The sequence below is a fragment of the Vipera ursinii genome (genome assembly GCF_947247035.1).
Source record: "Vipera ursinii genome assembly, chromosome: 7".
Lineage (NCBI taxonomy): Eukaryota > Metazoa > Chordata > Lepidosauria > Squamata > Viperidae > Vipera > Vipera ursinii.
In genome coordinates this window covers 33,793,333-33,812,976 of record NC_139521.1, presented here as the reverse complement: position 1 = coordinate 33,812,976, position 19,644 = coordinate 33,793,333, and the positions used below count along the sequence as shown (strand labels likewise).

Genomic DNA, 19,644 nt, shown 5'->3' with positions numbered 1-19,644 from the left:
CGGCGGAGGCCTAAAGCAAAAAACCCAGCTGAAGGCCTAGGACTGGGACGATGGTGCGCATGCCCACAGAGAGGGCTCTGCATGCCACCTGTGGCACGTGTGCCATAGGTTTATCACCATGGGTCTAAAAAGTATATACAAGGAACAAATAGATTAAACTCCATAAAAGTTAAAGTAGGGCTTTTTGTAAAATAATGGATAGAATAGAATACAATAGAATACAATAGAATGGAATTGGAATAGAATAGAATAGAATAGAATAGAATAGAATAGAATAGAATAGAATAGAATAGAATAGAATAGAATAGAATAGGTTGGAAGAGACCTTGTAGGTCATCTAGTCCAACCCTCTGCCCAAGCAGGAATCCTTACACCATTTCTGACAGGTGGCAGTCCAGTCTCTTCTTGAAAGCCTCCAGTGATGAAGCACCAACAACATCTGAAGGCAGTCTGTTCCATTGGTTGATCGTTTTCTCTGTCAGAAAATTTCTCCTTATTTCCAGGTTGAATCTCTCCTTGACCAGTTTCTATCCGTTATTCTTTATCTGACCTTCAGGTGCTTTGGAAAATAGGTTGACCCCCTCCTCTCTGTGACAGCCCCTCCAATATTAGAACACTGCTATCATGTCTCCCCTGGTCCTTCTCTTCACTAGTAATCGTTCTTCATAGGTTTTAGTCTCCAGTCCCTAATCATCTTTGTTGCTCTTCTCTGCACTTTTTCTAGAGTCTCAACACCTTTTTTATAGTATGGTGACTAAAACTGGTTGCAGTATTCTAGGTGTGGTCTTACTAAGGCTTTATAGAGTTGCATTAGTACCTCACATGATCTTGATCAAATCCCTCTGTTAATGCAATTTAGGATTGCATTGGCTTTTCTGGGTGCTGCCGCACACTGTTGGTTCATATTTAATTGATTGTCCACTAAGACTTCAAGATTCCTTTCACAGTTGCTGCTATTGAGCCTGGTTTCACCCAATCTATATGTGTATTTTGGTTTTTCTTGCCTAAGTGTACGACTTGACTTTTATCTATGTTGAATTTCATTTTGTTAAATAGGGCCCAGTGTTCAAGTCAAGCTCCCTCTGGATCTTGAGCCTATTATCTAGGGCAGACATGTCAAACTCGCGACGTCACGTGACATTGTGCAATGTATCAGAACTTTTTTCCCATTGCTGGCAATGGGAGCATGGTTTCCTCATGATGCACTTGGCCCACGGGCTGGCAGTTTGACACCCCTGATCTAGGGTGTTGGCTATTCCTGCCAGCTTAGTGTCATCTGCAAATTTGATAAGCACCTTATATTCCCTCATCTAGGTCATTTATGAAAATGTTGAGTACTGGGCCTAGGACAGAACCTTGTGGTATCTCACTGCTTACTTCCCTCCGTGTAGACGGAGTACCATTAAGGATTACTCTTTGAGTGCAGTTGGTCAGCCAGTTAAAAATTCATCTGATGGTGATGCTGTCTATCCCACTTTTTTTAAGCTTTCCAAGAAGTAGGTTGTGATCTACTTTGTCAGATGCCTTGCTGAAGTCCAAATATACCACGTCCACAGCATTCTGCTGGTCCACCAATTTAGTCACCTGATCAAAGAATGAAATGAAATTGGTTTGGCATGATCTGTTTTTAACAAACCCGTGCTGGCTTCTAGTTATAACTTTGATTCTAGATGTTTGCAGATCTGTTTTTTTATTATCTTTTCCAGTATCTTCCCAGATATTGGTGTTAGGCTGATTGGTCTGTAGTTTCCTGGGTCTGTTCTTTTTTCCTTTTTTGAAGATGGGCACCACATCAACTCTTTTTCAATCCTCTGGTAGTTCCCCAGTGCTCCAGGATTTTGAATTTCTTTTGTTTCTATGCAGATCTTCAGATATCTACAGCATCTGTTGTTTTTCCATTTATAGCAGACATGTAAAACACAAGGCCACGGGCCAGATCCAGCCCGATATGTGGTTTCATCCGGCCTGGGGACCTGCTCTGGAAAGAGTGAAGGACCGGCCTGCCACACTTTGGCCCGGCCCAGGCCGACCAGGTGCTGATGTACACCCTGGTTGCGTCCATCAAAGCCAGAAAGCGCTCATCCTTAAATCCACAGGGCAGCCCCGCCCCCTGGGTCCATGTCCAAGCAGAGTCCGGTGTCCCTGCTGGCTGTCTTGTCCTGCAGGCTGACTTCACCCAGGACACTGACACCGGCCATCTCCTGTGCACACACCCAGGGGGCAGGGCAGCTCCTTGCTGGTTCCAATGGATCTTAGGCTGAGCATGTTTTGGCTTTGAAGGACACAACCAGGTTGTGCCACTACCATCCTTGCCAACCTCGCAGCCATGAGGCTTTCCTTTCACCGGGACAGACCCCCCCACACACAAGCGGGAGAGCAAGACAGGCGGCAACATGGCAGCACTGGCAATCTCTCCCCCTCCCATCATCCCTTCCTGAGCATGGAGGAAGGAAAGAGATGAGAAGGAAGGAAGAAAGGGTAGCAGAGAGGGGAGTTGTGGGGGGGATCGGCGCTGGCTGGGAGGCTTTGCCAGAGCTCTGTGGATTCGGCAGAAAGGTCAGGAGCTCCGGCGGCATCCACTGTGGTGGGGCAGGGCTCTTGGGGAGGAATTTTTAAAGGTTGACTGGGGGAAAAAGATTTTACCTTCTCTGTTCCGGAGAGACAAGCCAAGAGGAAGGAGAGCGAGGTAGGAAGTTTATTCTCTGGAGAGAGAATAAAAAGCCTTTTCACCAAGGGAGACTGGGAGGGAGGGAAAAAGGGATGGAGGAAGGAAGGAACAGGGAGGAAGGAATGAAAGGAGGAAGGAAGGAACAGGGAGGAAGGAAGGAAGGGAGGAAGGAAGGAAAGAACAGAGGGAGGAAAGGAACGGAGGGTGGGAGGGAAGAAGGGAGGAACAGAGGAAAGGAGGGAGGGAGGAAGGAACGGAGGGTGAGAGGAAGGGAGAATGGGAGGGAGATAGAGAGGAAGGAATGGAGGGTGGGAGGAAAGAAGGAAGGAATAGGAAGGAAGCAAGGGAGGAAGGGAAATAACAGGAAGGAATGGAAGGAGGAAGGAAGGAACGGGGAAGAAAGAAGGGAGGAAGGAAAGAATGGAAGAAGGAATGGAGGGTGGGATGGAAGAAAGGAAGGAACAGAGGAAAGGAGGAAGAAAGGAAGGAACAGAGAAAGGAAAGGAGAGTGGGAGGGAGGGAAAAGGGAGGGAGGGAGGAAGGAAGGGATAGAGAGGAAGGAATGGAGGGTGGGGGGAAGAAGGAAGGAACAGGAAGGAAGGAAGGGAAGAAGGAAATAACGGAGTGAGGAAGGAAGGAACAGAGGAAGGAAGGAAGGGAAGAAGGAAAGAACAGGAGGAGGAAGGAAGGAACAGAAGGAAGGAAGGAATGGAGGGTGGGAGGGACCATGTCCCAACACTCACCCTGATCCCACCCTCCGCCGTAGACCCTCAGATCTGCCCCAGTCCTGCTCAGGCACCCCTGAAGCGAGTGATGTCAAGCTGGCCAGTAGGCCATGCCCACCCCAGCCACACCCATCCAGTAGGCCACCCCCAACCCCCCCAAGGGCAACCACAATGGTGATGCGGCCCTCAATGAAATTGAGTCTGACACCCCTGATTTATAGGAAGGAAAGAACAAATGAAAATTTGGCCACCAAGCTGATATAAATGTTTAAATGTTTATCAGTGTTATTATAGACATCTGTAAGCCAGTACTTGACATAAAGTCAATATCTACTGCAGTCCTATATGTAGTCTATTGAAATAGGACCAATCAAAGTAATCTGAATTCAACTTTGAGATGTCAGACTTCTAATAAAGACTAGATATGAATTTACTAAAACATTTATTGGATAATATGAATTTACTAAAACATTTATTGGATAAGGTGCAGTGCCATGGTTCATTCATGACATAAGCTATTAATATGATAGTGGGTTCACACATCAAACTAATCAATATTGAAAAAAGCCATGTTAAGCCTTAGCAATTCTGTGAATTTTAGCCATGTCATGCCTTCTCACTGTGATAAGCAAGAGAAAAACTGATCTTGGTTTAAACTAAGCCACAATTTTGTTGAATCAGGAAACATTCTGGTTGTTTCTTTAGCAAGCTAAACATTTTCCAAGATCAGGTAAAATGAAGACCCAGATTTTCTATCCTATAACATTTTTCTTCCACAGATATGGCTGTAGTTCAGAAAATGCTTAGTGCATTTCCTTTAGCTACCTCTATTGATTGGAATGTGAATTCTTTATCCCCTGGAGCCTTCTGAGCATTTCAAAATCTGCTGACTATGGCTGATTACTAACTCTAAAACTTATCTAAATCTTTTTAAGATGAAGGAATTTGAGTAAATGGAAGAGACTAGTGTTAATGGCAGAAACGTTTATTGTGTAATTCCTACCTTGCAAAAACATGTCAAGGCAGGCAAGCAGACAGACAGATTCTATAAATGGACATATACCTCTTAAACAATTACATAAAAACTTACTCTGATTTTCTTTTAGATAACACCAGGAAGTAAAGCTTCACAAGCGAATCTGTGTCCTGGTGACATCATTATAGCTATTGATGGTCACAGCACAGAGAACATGACTCACAACGATGCCCAGGAGAAAATTAAAGCAGCAGCCCAGCAACTCTGTCTGAAAATTGAGAGGTAATTCTTCATGATTTACAGGATTATAATGCCGAAATCTGGACCTTGAATTCCATAGGTCAAGCAGGTTGCCCTTTTTTATTAAAAAAAGTCACTTTAGTAGTCTGTAGTATAATGATGTCATGGGGGTGGTTGGGATTTTTTGTTCTGATTTTTGAAAATCTTTTCTAAGTACATGAAGCTGATAAATGATTTTGTTGGATTTTTTTTTTAAAAAAAAAGAATTCTCATTATTGGTTTCTCTGTCACCTCATTTTGGTGGCATAATTTATGTTTCAGTCACCACAAAAATGAGAAGCTTGCTCACCCTGGCATGTAATAAATCATATTTTGTGACTATGCATCAGGATTAATATCTTGCAATTTTTCTAATGCAATTAATCCTAAGAATTTTTTTAACATTTACCAAAGTGGAAGACAAAGTATTTGGTGAAATTGCATCTGTGTCAAAAGAATTATTGAACTGCTGTGAAAAAACCACTGTTGATGCAGATGCAAACTTGGGGCAGTTTTATTTATTAACTCAGAAGAACCCAGTTCCTCAAACCAGTGTTTGTCTTCCCCGTACCAATAACATAAAATGAATTCCATTTAGTTTTGCTTTAATATGAGTTACTGCTTTAATTGCTTGAAATTTTCCATTATACATATCTTTATCAAACACAGAGCTATTTGAGGGATGAGGTTCCTTCCTGTTTTGTGATTATTTTAAAAAAAGTATTGCTAAATTACTCTTTCACAATTTTGTTTATCATTCTTATGCCATATGTTGCTTACTGTTTTGGACTGTAGCAGATAAACCCTGATATGTTTGTTTTTCCTTTTTTTCTTTTTTTTTCTATTAGTAGAATTGTTAAAAATACTGTAATCTGAAAATTATCCACTTTCTAATGTGGGATCTAATGTACAAATTACCAACATAAACTAACATAGGTCAATGTGGACAGCAGTGTCCTCAAATTCAATCCCAGTTAACTTCTACACAAATGCAATCTAAATCTGTAATGACATAAATACATAAAATGCTTATGACATGCTAAGATGGTGAAATGTTTTGGATTCCTTAATTCATTCTTCATTTTTTATCCAACAGGGCAGAAACTAAATTGTGGTCTCCACAAGTAGCGGAAGAGGGCAGACCGCATCCATTCAAAATAAACTTGGAAGCTGAACCACAGGTAGCAATTGATTCAAATTAAAGCTGCATTTGGACTGCAGGAATCCAGATAGCCACTAATTGGCATTCAACACTGGAAAATACTAAAGTTATCTGCATACCTTCGCTGCCATCTAGTGGTTGACTGGATTTTTACAGCTGAGTTCTAGTAATTCTTAAATCATCAACACTCTTATTCTGTTTTTAATTAGTTGCTACTTACCAACTTGTACAGATAGTCCTCAACTTATGACCACAACTGGAACTGGATTTTTGGTTATAAGTTATCATGGCCATAAGTTAAGGCCCTCACATGACAGGACCCGATTTTATGACATTTTTTGTAATGGTCATTAAGCGAATCACCTCACATGTTAAGCTAATTCATGGTCATTAAGCAAACACTGCAATTGTAAGTGTAAACTACTTTTTCTGAATAGGTGGTGTTTGTCAGAAACAGTTGTTAAGCAACCAGTTGTAAGTTGACTTACTACTAACTGATGACTTAACGTGACAGCAACACTTAACCAATGAAGCCCAAGCCTTTATGATTAAAGACCCTTGGAAATGATGACTCTCATATATAGATCTCTAGACTTAGTCAGATCACTAGACTAAGATCTTGAGTTTAGCTGTCTTAGTACCCCACATATGTTCTGTAGATAATTTTTTCTCTAATAGATATATGAATCAAATTACTGAGCCCTGGATAGATTCACCAGTTAATATAATGTCTTCCACATCTAATGAATTCCTTGAGTATTATGGTAGCTGAAGTCAAAAATATCTAGAACTACTAGATTAGAAGAGTATACTCAAGATAGTTTATATCTGAAAAGGCACTGTAAGCTTGTCTTGGAATTTGATGTTGACTGAATTGATTGACAAAATCAAACTCACTGGGATTGGCTCACCCTGTGCCAGCAGAGGAGGCATGGCGAGGTCCAGCAGAAGGGCCTTCTCTGCCTTTGCACCTGCTCTCTGGAATATCTTGCCCCCCCCACCCCACCCCCGGAGTGAGGTTGGCTCAAACCTTCCTGACCTTCCAAAGGAGCCTAAAGACCTGACTCTGCCAATTAGCTTGAGCCTCCAATGGGGGAGCATCACAGTGGATGTGATCGATCCATTAACAACAGAGCCATCTCCCCAGTATCCTGCTCCCGCCCTCCCCATCTTTTAATTGCACTTCAGTATTTGATTTTTTTGTACTAACTTATTTATATTTTTAATTTATATAGTTTTTATCTTTTACAATTGCAAGCCGTCCAGAGTTACCTGGAGGTAAGATTGGCGGCCAATAAATTTTACAAATAAATAAAATTAATTAGTCTGAAATTTCAGACTAATTAGTCTGAAATAAAATTGTTTACTAAGGTGCCATGCAATAAATCAAACTAACAGGAGTACATGGAAAAATAAGATTCACTAAATGGGAATTCAAATGGAAGTACGTTATTTGAAATCCAAACAACAAAATAATGACTAAACTATTGCCAAAACAAAATATGTAATTAAAATACTATACTGGCTACTTACTGACTTTCAAGTTATTAACAAATTATTCTAAGAAAAGTCATTAAATATTAAATTAGATATTTAATTCTTTAAATATTAAATAATAATCTTGATGAGCAATAAATAGGTCAGTAGAAATGTTTCAACAGTTGTTTTTCTGCTAATTTTAAAATATAAATAAGGTTCATCACATTGGGACAATATACCTTCCTGATTTCACCCCTAACAAATTCAGATTCCATAACTTATTTTTGGATTCTTACTGATGACCGTACAGTATTTCAGAGTTTTGTTACATGCAGTAAACAGAAGAGCTGGACTGTGTACATTTTTTGCTCTTGTTTACTTTTTCAGTTTATGTTTCTGCACATTTGGTGATATTTTGGGAAAGGAAAATTAGATCAAAATTCACATTGCAGCAGTGTATGTTGGCATAAAATTGATGCTGCTATACTGCATGCTATTTCTGTAATATATCTCCCAATAGTATTAAAAATAGTTGGTTATATACTTTTCAAAATTTCTTTGCAATCAACATAGTTTCCTGCTGCCAAGGATTTGGATTTTTCTTTTTTGGGGGGGGATTAACCTCTTTGATTAATAAGCACATTTAATATGAAGTAGACCCTACTGATACTAATGTAAAGCTTTGTAAATGGATGGATAGACAATTAGATTTAAATATTCTATTTGTTAACATTATGAGGGCCACTGTTTTGATGGAAGGCCACTTTCCAGCCAATTTACCGGTACTTCAACTGAATACAATGTAGCTTCATTGTTTTAAATGCTGCTTCAAGAGGTCGCCTTCATGTTTGGAAAAGACCAGTAATATAGCTCTTCTAAATGACTTGTGTTAACATTAATAATGCAATCAAGCTTGAATGCTCGTGCTCTTTCCCTCCCCATTGAACAAAAACACATTCTGAGAAGACCAGGATTGCATTTTTCATTTCGCAGAGCTATTTTTCTGATTTTTGTTTTGATTTCATTCTTAATTTTTGTTTTTTTGTTTTGATGCCTCTGAATCAGTTTTGACTCCCAGCCATTACATGGAATAGTCCCTTCAATTTTCTTGCAAGGTTCAGAAGTGAGAGAGAATAAGCGACCCAAAGTCACCAAACTGGTTTTGCACCTAAGAATTCGCATCTCCCAGTTTCTAGCCTAATGCCTTAACTACAACACCAAACAGGCTTTCACCTTTCTGGTTAAAGAAATCTTTCCATGTGGGAGAATATTCAAATGAGCAGCCTCCTATCTGCCTCCTGGATGACCTTAAAAACATGAAATGGTACCATAGATGAGTTTTTCACTTTAACCTCACATATGTTTAAACTTTTATTTTTTTTTATTTTTTTTTTGGGTGGCGAGTTCTGAAATAGGTTGTAATAGTCAAATATGAAATATAAATCTGTAACAAGAAAAATGAATATTCATAACTTCTATGAAGCAAACAGATTTACCTTAATAAACTCATACTGTACAGAATTCTATTTTTGCTGCTCGTAAGGAAAATCAAATCCATCGTTCGAACCTTTGAATTCTCTCCCAGATCACTGGAACTCTTAACCCTAGTATTTTTTCAGCTATAAACACTGAAAAAAGGGAGAAAATTACAGATTTGTTCTCAAGACACTGAATGATACGGTATTTTATGCTCTAGCTGACTGTTTTAAATCAATGGAACACACACAGCTAAAACAATTGGAGCAATGAAAAAAAGATCTTGTTAAAGTACCCACACAATTTAAACACTAATTTAGTAAAGCAAGTGACTTGAGGAAGTTAATAGTGTGTTTTAAATAGATTGTAAGTCAGAACACACAACAGGGCTTTGTTTACTTCTTTCAGATTTTCTTGCCACCCTTTTTTCCTGTGGCAATTTTGTTCTTTGCTTCATTAGGATTGAAAGCAGTAAATTATGCTGTATTTCTGTTTAGATCTTAGCATGATAGTGCAAGCAGAAAGCTGCTGATTGATTTAAATGCAGAGCATTTTTCAGCTTAGTTTTATTTTACATCTTCTGAAAACCGCTTTTTAGAATTTATTCAGAAGGCAGCATGTCCCCTTATGTCTGTCTTGCTTTAGGACTAACCAAATTATGGCAGTGCTACAACCAAAAGAAAGGATGAGTTGGACTTTTTGTGCTTTGATTCAGTTATTTATACCATTTAAACTGTATCTAGAAATGGATTTTATTGATTGAAAGAAACCTTGTGGCCAAAGACCCATGAAAGACGGTCATTTCATTTAATCTGCAACAAAGAAATCACCTATTTATAGAAGAATTGCAATTGCCAGGAAAGGTCATGGTAACCCATTTTGTCTTCTCTCCTGCCCCCTTACCTTTAGTCACCCAAATTTGTGTGAGTTAACATCACTGACCTCACATTCCTGCTTGTGTCATTGCTTACCAACAACAAAAGTGGAGAAAGAGGTAGTGCAATAGCAGCACTTACTTTTTGATTTCTGGATGGCTAGATATTAGTGGCGGAGAGAGAGAAGGAAGAACTGTGGCTGTTCTGCAATATTCTGCAGCCAAATGCTTGTAATGCTGCCTCAAATAAATAACAATGATAGTCACATCTGTAAGCTTATCTGCCTACAACTGGTACTATTTTCCCTAAACATTTCCATAGGATGCTTGCTTACTGGATTACTAAATCAAGGCTTGTTGTGCCTTGGGACTGATGCATTTGATTAATAATTAGCCGCAATGTCAGTTTTGCTTGCTGTTGGCTTAAGTGTGCATAGTAGCTCTGTGTATTTTGTCTGCCTATTATGTACAGGAATTCAAGCCTATTGGTACAACTCATAACAGAAAGGCCAAGCCTTTTGTTGCAGCAGCTAACCTTGATGACAAAAGGCAGGTAATGAGTTCTGCCTATAATTCTCCAATTGGGCTTTATTCGTCTGACAATATACATGATGCTCTTCATGGACAGCTACGTGGCCTGATCCCTAGTTCAGCTGAAAAGTGAGTACCACATTGTGAGATGGCCTCTCATCATTACCTTTGGGATCCTTGTTTTTTTATATTGTTGAGTCCATCTCTTCCTGCCTTTTGCTCTTTTTTCTTTCCTGATCTTCAAAACTTCTTTAAAAAGTGCCTTTCAAGATATTTACCTTCAAATGAATATTTATGTAGGAAGGATCAATATTTTGAACATACTTTTCTAGAGAACTTTGAGCATAAAATTTATGTGTAGCTGCAGCATGAGTTCAATCCAGCCAAAACAAAGCTAAACAAGCACAAAAAGTATAATTCTATGCATATACACATGCTATAAACTGAAACCCATTTAGTTTTAATCTGACTTTCATCTGAATAAACATAACAGGGATAAACCTGCACATCATACAGATTTCAACTGGTGTTGTTTATACAGATGTGTGCAGCCTACTCCTATGCTTTTGTTATTTTAAATCTGTATATTTCATGGGACTTGCTTTGTAGAATATGGTGTAGGACCAGCAGCTTTAAAATGCCTGATTTTAGCTAAGCTATAGCCATCACTCTGTTTTTCTTCCAATAAAAGGATATGTGCTAATACTACTACTCTACAACTTACACACCATAATTTTCAATGTGTTCATTATCTTATCTTCTTTGGAAACAAATATACTGTAATTTGCTGAAAGTTGTTTTGTAACCCTTTCCGTTTTTTTCCAGGATATAAGCTACTTTGAACACAAACATAATGTTCGACCTAAACCTTTCGTAGTCCAAAGCCCAAGCAGGTCATAAGTTTTGCCTGTAACTGCTGCATGTTTTTTTTTCTACAATTGGGTAGTAGGGGTTTAGTAATATTGCTACTTCAGTATGTTGTAAATCCTTCTAATGAATGAAATGCTTGCTTCACAGCTGTAGTCAAACAGTGATTCCCAAGTAATAAAGAGATCCAGTTCTTAAATCATGCAAATTCATGGTAAAAAATGTAGCATACATATTGATTCAAGTTACAACATCTTAGGCCATAGGGTTCCCAAAATTCTATTAAGTTCAATAGATCTTGCATCAGAGGACATCTGTATATTGTCCGTGCTAACGAAACAGATAAACCTAAGACATTTATTGCGAATAAAACAAGAAAATGGACTTTTGTTGTTTTGGTTTAATGCATAAAGAATATGATTTAATAGAAATGGTACTTTCCTTTATGAATTCCTACATTGCTGTAAGAATCTATGGAGGATGACATTTGAGAATTGAAAATATATAACACAGATTACTTTGCAATATATAGGAAACCAAGTATCTGTACTCTGGTTTTAATTTCTTTTGTCATTCAGTTGTATTTAGAAAACAGTGTGTAGCAAGACAAAGTTTGAAAATTATGACTCCATGTCTACCTAGCATATTTTTTGTATTTACCTAGTAACACATAATATCTGCAGACAAAAGACTGGAAGTTCGTAGTTACTTGTGCATCCTTTTGTTTCCTGACACTGCTAATGAAGGCCCTGTTGCTTAAGGCCAAGTTTGTGGTGAGAGTGTTGACAATGTATTTAAGTTATTAGCATTAACCCTGCCATTGACTGACAAGCCTGGTTCTTGTCTTCCAAACATTGGCTCTGGTTCTTGCTTTTTTCCTGAGGAATGCCACGTGTGGCTCTCCCCTTCTAAGGATATTTGGCTGAGAGATCTGGCAAATGAAAAACTGCATGCTTGCTTGGAGCACATAAGGCTTTGAATTTCTTTGCCTTGCCTCTGATAGTAAGGAATGTGTTTTCTTGAAAAGTATGCCGGTATGGTCTTATATGAATTCCTCTTGACAACCTTGAATTACTTGTGCATTTTGATTGCAATTTTTAAAAGGATCTGTGGCTTAGGAAATGTTATCATTCATTTCAATTTAAAATATTTTAGTATTTCTAGAAATATTTACTGATACAGTTGTGTCATTCAGTGAATATTTGCAGTCATATAAGATTTGTGATAATAACAGGCTGACTTGTTATTGTTTGAGCTTGGACATGCCAGTAAATGTTGAGTACCATATGTATTTGATTGGCAACATTCAGCAAAAGTGATGAGATTTAGATTTCATTTCAGAAGTTCACAAAACCTGACACTTTTAATATTTACCAGATTGAACATTTAGCCTGCAATCCAATCCACAGTGAAATCGGTTGATTTTATGCCCTAAATACATGCAATTTCAGCCTTGTAATGCAAACCTAAAGTATACCTGCTCATCTAGATGCAAATTCCAATAAAACAGTGAGATTTGTTGATGAGACAATGGCAGATTTCCAATGAAAAGTGAGGTTACACTATATTTCCAGGTTAATGTCTAAGAGGGGAATTGGATTTAAGGTCACTACTATGACCTTTTATGTTGGTATATCACCTCATTTTCCAGAGTGTACATTGAAGTTCTTCATTATGTATTTATTCAGAATCATTGCAAAGTTTTTATTGTAATCACAAATCAAGAGGTAGCAACAGGCAACATAATATTATATAGATTTTAGGAGGACTGGAGATATTTTCCTTCCACATTGAGAGTTAGACTCTAAGCCATAATGTTTGTTATCCTCTTATCGTAAATCTGTATATAACACCTAGCATAATCAACACTTTATGCTAGTTTTCCACATCATAATTACTTCCTGATTTCTTGGTACCATATCATGCAGAAATGCCAGCCAGCTATTTTAAAATATCAATGAACAAAACTAGCCTCACATCAATGATCAGTAAATGTTATAGCTTTTCCCCCCATTGTGCAATATTTGAAAGGGAAAGCCTGTGACTATATGTTTAGTAGTTCCTTAATTTTGTTGCTTAATATGTCCAAACTGTTTTATTGCATTCATAGCTGAAACATTGTGTCCAAAAGGACTCTAAACCATGTTGCGTAATAATAAGAGACCTTAAAGCTGACCTTCAGAGTTTTCTTTATTGTTCATATAAAGTGATGTATCATGAGAACCTGCTTTTAACATACCTATGTATGTATTTTTTTAACATTACAAAGTACGATTCATTTTCTGGATTTTGGCTACTCCTATTTTTAATTATATGACCTAAAATCTTACTTTCCCCTCCCCTAAACATTAGACAAGAATAATAAAATCGGTGTTGCCAAAGAGTTATTGCTTTTAGCAATGACATTTTGAATGGTAATATTGCAATGAGCTTAATGGTAAACATACGTTTAGGTAGTTTTGATTTTTGGACCATTGAATATTTCATCACTATAATATATAAACACTGCAAGAGCGTGCATGTTTTTCCAATGTGAAACAAATGCAAGAAAATATATTTGCATAGTTTAATTATTTTCTATGGCATCACAATTTAAATATTTAACAGCCTAGTTTTCAGAGTTCATTTTTTAGAACATCAGGATTCAGAATGAGATATATTTATAATGACATCAGGAAATTTTTAGGAAACGGATTACAGTACACTGAAATGGCTGCAATGTTATGAAAATATTGCAGGCATACATCAATAGGATTGTATGTATAATTCTGGACTGAAGAGTATGAATATTGTTGCTTTTAAGGCTAAACTGACTAACCTCAAAAGGTTCCAGCACTAATGTTAAATTGGCTGAACCTGATCAAATTCACCTTAGCATACATTTTAGTGGATAGTGATGAGACTTGATCATACAAAATATGAGGATTTTTTTACAACAGATTGTACACAGCAGAAAGCATACACAAAAGCTTGTGCTGAATTCTGGTATTTGCATCCTCTTCTCTTTTTAATCACTCTAGAAACTGCATGTGCCTTTTATTTACCTTCTGTTCTCACTCTGATTTGAATCACATATGCAGTACTCCCTCCGGTTTTGATGGCAGCAGTGGACGTAGCACTCCCTCTTCCATTAGCACTGTTAGCACTATCTGTCCTACTGAGTTGAAAGCTGCAGCTAAGATGGCCCCCAACATTCCCTTAGAAATGGAGCTTCCTGGTGTCAAGATTGTGCACGCTCAGTTTAATACTCCTATGCAGATATATTCAGATGACAATATTATGGAAACACTGCAGGGGCAGGTTGCTACAGCACTCGGGGAAACACCCCATATAAGGTAATGGGAGCCATCCTGTGTGCTTAGCATACTGCATGAAGAATGCTGCCCATGTGCCAGCTATTTGCTTGTTATTCATTAAGGCTTTTAAGCATAGTTATCCCATGCGACTTTAAAGGCCTTTCCTCATTGTTCAGTGAAAGAACACTTCACCTGTCTTCAAGTCATCAAAAAAATCATATTATTGGCTACTCTTGCTGTTGGTCGCTATCCTGCCTGTGGAGCTTCTGCTATCTGTTGGATGTTGGTATCTTGATTTAGATTGAGCAAAGCATGTTAAGCAAAGCCACTGATTAAATCCTGGGTCAACCGCCCTCCCTCTTTCTCAATATTGTTCTTGGCATAAACTGTAGCACAAGCCATTAAGCAAATCATGGAGAGGAGGAGGAGGAGGAGCCAGATGCGGTGGCTTCCTCAAGTTAGCACTAACCTGGCAGTGGATCTCTAGGAAAAGGGAGCAGGAGAAGGAAGTTGATTCTGTCAGCTCTTTGATCTCATCAAGTATTACCACACAGGCACCCAGACTGCTTACAATCATACAAGCTTCTCCAAAAACTAAAATAGAAAGAAAGAAAATATACAAACAACAGGCACATGGGGTTGGAGGTGGCAGTTGTGAGAAAATAAGGAGCAGCTCTTGAACTCCCCTCCCTATCAATTGGGCTATTTTTAAACACAGGTTTAACAGTCGTCAGAATAATCTATGTTCAAAAGCAGACTGAGAAAAATTGGTAAGTGTGATGGGGAGATCACACACTTAAATAGCAGAAAGAAGGCTGGCTCTTTCTTGCTTTACTTAATACATCCCCACTGCTGTTCAGCCTGATCCGTGTCTCTGAGCGTGCTGGCTCATCTATGAACATGGGGGAAGAGCTTGGTATGAAAGAATCTGAAGTTCACAGTGCCCAAAGCAGGATGACCCTGAAAGACCGTGGCCAGGGACTAGAGTGGAGGGGGCATTTCTGCAGCAATCTCAAGTGACCAATAAGTGCTGGATGATTTCATCTCCTTTATTAATCTTATCTGAACTGCAGACTGCAGATATCTGTCCAAAAGTTTGCTTAGCTTCTTGAAAACAAAAATACAATAACAGAGAAAGTCTGTATCTCATTAGAGATCTCTTTAAGTCCAGTTTCAACTCTTTTTATTTTTTTCATGAGCTATGTCCCATACTAGAAAATGAAAACACTTAAAGTACATTAAGGAAAACTTATTTCATTCTCATTATGAAAATTGAATAAGATTGTATCAGTCTATGGTTCATATTTAAATTTATAATTGTAGGTGTATTAAGATTTTGGCCAATTTATAATCAGAAAGCTTTATCTATCAATGAAGTTGGGTACAATAAAAATCCTATGCATAAAACTGCATTAAGAATTACTCCAAGGTAACTGATTATTTATAATTATAGTTTGTGGCTGCATTCTTTGCTTACTTATATGATAGTGATATTTATCTCTGTCTCTGTCTCTCTCTCTCTCTCTATCTATCTATCTATCTATCTATCTATCTATCTATCTCTCTATATATATATTCTTGTGCTTTCTGTTGATTCCTGTCTCACTAATTAATTAACAATTAAAAGCATTAAAACCTTTTCCTGGATTATTAATAAAGTTATTTCTGTCTGGTGTCTATTAATAAAATTTTGTTTAGGAGGAAGGGAGAAACTGGTCATGCTTTATGGAACAAAAATACCTTAAGGTCATTGGATGATCTTGTTCTTTTAAATAAATTCTGAAGGATCTTTTCACCGGTGAGATAGCTAGCTCAACATTGATTTTGTGCTTTTTAAATTGGATGTACTATGTTTTATGCCTGTATTTAAATTATGTGACGTGTTTAAATTGCCAACTTGTTTCATTTTTGCATATGTTTCATTGGGGCTTTTTATATCAAAGCTGGAATTATGAATGATTTTTTTTACAAATAGCGAAACCTGTTTTTGAAAACCATTCCAGAAAAAAATAGTTTGAAATGCTTTTGTTGTTTGACTTTGTTTTCATTAGACTCAAATGTAGGGATGGTATCTTTCTGCTTGGGAATATTTTATATGTAATAACTAATACCATCCTGAAATTTTGTTTGGAACATAACAGATCAAGATATAAACTGAATTAGGCATTAATTTATGCATTTCGGAAGGCCCAGGAGTTACACTGTCTTCATTTTCTAGATATGTTTGTTGACATATAATGATTTTCAGGGGACTACTTTATTTTTTATTTGTTTAAATGAAGATATGATCATTTGCTATTGCTTCTAATTTTTTATTATATTGTTACATGGTTATTTTTAGAATAGTAATTTACTTTTTAATCTTTCTAATTTACTTTTTAATATCTGTTTTGAGCAAAAAGAGCTGTAGTACCAGGGTTTTCCAATGCTCCAAATCAACATATACTAAAAATGTAGAATATACTCTGGGAAGAAATTGCTATCTGTTCCTTCCCCCCAAAATAAGTTCTATCTAAACTTTTCAGTCTGTATTAATCACAGCTTGTCCTAATGCTAACCATATGCAAGGGCAGAACTAAGTTACTATAGCTCTTTTCTTGTTTTATGAAGCAAGTGCAATAAAAATCAAATTGTGGAATAATTTATAATTATGAATCTGATCCTAAGAACCACGTAGAAAGTTCTGCCTACTCAAAAGACATTTGAATTCTCGTTCCTCAATAAATTTCAAGTATCAAGACAACATACAGCTATCAAAATCACAAAGGCTTTTAAAAATATTTTATGATATGTTGGATATTTTTGACCACTGGAAGGTACTTAAAGCCCGTCATTCCAAAAGGCCTTCTGTAAACCCAAAAGTCTTGGTGTAACTGAAGTAATTTTTCTGAACTCACTCTGTATTAAAATGAATATAAGGAGGTGTTCCAAGAGTCATTTTATATGTACGTGTTAATGTCCTTCTAAAACATCCTTTAATGATTAACTACTTTTATTTCATACTTGCATGGACTTTGCAGTGAACCAGCACCAGCTGCAGTGCCTCAGTCTGATGTTTATAGGATGCTACATGATGATCCTCAAGGACCCAGCCAACCACGCCAGTCCAGTTCTTTTAAAGTGCTCCAAGACATGGTCTCTGAAGAATCTGGTTAGTTATCATATTATATCTTTCACTGTTTTTGTAGGAGGGAACATAGAGCAGCTTGCTAAATTTAGATGTTTTGATTCTGGTTAGTATCTATATGGAAGACCATAGATGACTTAAATTCCTAATACAAGAAAGCACTCAAAAGGAAGCATAAGTAAAATATGTGATTATATCAATAAAAATATAAGTCAGGAGTATTACTTTAAGAGACGCCATTAAAAATAGTACTTTTTATGGTACAAAAAAGAGAACAGTAAGGGAGAGCTAAAATAAAATACATTTTAATAGAAAGGAATATACTATTTTAAGTGCACTTCTATACTGTACTGTTTTTATCAGAAGCATTTATTATACTGTGTTATTTACTATAGTGTGTTTTTAGAAATTTATCTAAGGAATCAACATGGAATGTATGTATCTTAATCCAGCCCCATTAAGCTGTTGCTTTTTTAAGGTGTTAGCTACCTGTGAGATCACGTTCCTCTTGAGACTCACTTGGAGATTATCTTAATTGCAAATGTAATAGCGAATAGGAATAGGAAAACTTGAACAGGGGCATTCTTAGACAGAAGCAGAAAAAAAATCAAAGTACAACCATGAAGCATGTAAAATAGGGCAAGACATTGACCGCATGGTCGTTGCTGCCATCTTGATTTTCTTGATTCCCCCCCCTCCCTGCATCCACCCTGACACTGAATTAAAATTGTTTTATTTATATTTTTAAAGAAAAATGCAGAATTTACTGATCTTTTGTCAGTGTATTGAATAATTAAAGTAAGGACTAAATAGCTAAGAATTCTATGATTAAGTTTTCCTGTTCTCTGTTATACAGATTAGTATCCCTCTGATTATTTTAAAGATGGAAAGTGATAGTTAAAAGAAAACTTTTAAATGTTTTGGTCTTTTGCTTTTCTAGAAAATCTCTGTTAGTTCTGCAAGAGGCAAGAATATCTGGGAAAAGCTTCCCAGTAAAAAAAAAATCATTCTTCCACCAAATTCATACTTCAGAGACAGGCTTTTGGTAGATGCTATAAAAGGAAATGATGAAATACTGCTTCCTCAGTTACTTCTTTCCTATCTTCAAGGGAGTTGTTCGACCCTGCTGATTGGTAATCCATCATTTTTACCCCCACCCCACCCCCAAAGCCCTAAGTGTAGAATAGACATGATGTACAGCGATTTTGTCCATCTTTATTTTTATTTGCTTTGTTTCTATTTTTATGTCTTCAAGTCAATTTTGACTCCTGGTGACTGCCTGGACAGGTCCGTGCAGTTCTTTTGCCAAGATTTCAGAAGTGTGATATGCCATTGCGGGCTTCCTGGGGCTGAGATAAATTTACTAGCACAGGTCACCCATTTGGCTTTGTGTCTAAGGCACAAGAGTGATTGTTCCAACACCTTGGGACTCCAACACCAGATTGGAGTAAGGAAAGCTCCTTGAATCCTAGTAATTTCAATGAAGTTAGCAATGATGAAAACACCCACATTCCTATTAGAATAAGAAAACATTATTTACTCCCTGCAAATCAGTATACACAAACAGACAAATAACTGAATAGTGAAGAAACTAAAAATTGTTGTACATACACAGATTTCATCGGTAAAATTATGTGTGAAAGAGTGTCTATTATAATGAAAACTCCTAACATGGGGTGGAAACAAATGTTTATACATTTTAAACTTCTAATGGTAGTCATTTAAAAGTCACTAAAGACTATATATATTGCTTTGTTTTGTTTGCAGATGGTCGTCCCAGTGGGATAAGGAGTGTAAGAGCACCCGTCACAAAGACAGGTGCTGGTGCAGGAAGTGTGCCAAAAGTGCCTTTGTGTGACAAGTGTGGAAATGGCATTGTGTAAGATATTTCACTTTCCTATCATAGATTTATAACATTGGTTTTCAAAAGAGCTCATAACAGCCTGTTACGAAAAGAGATATTTCTCATTTATATTCTTAAAGTTATGTTCATTTGTTTACATTCATCATTAATAAATACAGGTAGTCCTTGACTTACAACCACAATTGAGCCTAAAATAACTGTTGCTAAGCAAGATAGTTGTTAAGTGAGTTTTGCCCTATTTTACAACCTTTCTTGCAACAAATGGTAAGTGAATCACTGCAGTTCTTAGTAACATGGCTGTTAAGTGAATTTGGCTTCTG

General features: G+C 37.2%; 1 protein-coding gene across 2 annotated transcripts in view; it reads left to right on the top strand.

Moving 5' to 3' along the window:
* The window catches only part of PDLIM3 (PDZ and LIM domain 3), a 31,717-nt gene that overhangs the window by 9,310 nt on the left and 2,763 nt on the right, over positions 1–19,644 (top strand). Inside the window, exons 2-7 of one of the 2 annotated variants that reach the window (XM_083367543.1) lie at positions 4,500–4,651; positions 5,745–5,829; positions 10,996–11,063; positions 14,118–14,372; positions 17,354–17,484; positions 19,228–19,339. In XM_083367543.1, coding sequence (XP_083223669.1) covers positions 4,500–4,651; positions 5,745–5,829; positions 10,996–11,063; positions 14,118–14,372; positions 17,354–17,484; positions 19,228–19,339 — 803 coding nt within the window. Of the gene's footprint in view, positions 1–4,499; positions 4,652–5,744; positions 5,830–10,111; positions 10,300–10,995; positions 11,064–14,117; positions 14,373–17,353; positions 17,485–19,227; positions 19,340–19,644 lie in introns of both variants that reach the window. The other variant, XM_083367544.1, reaches the window with a different exon arrangement.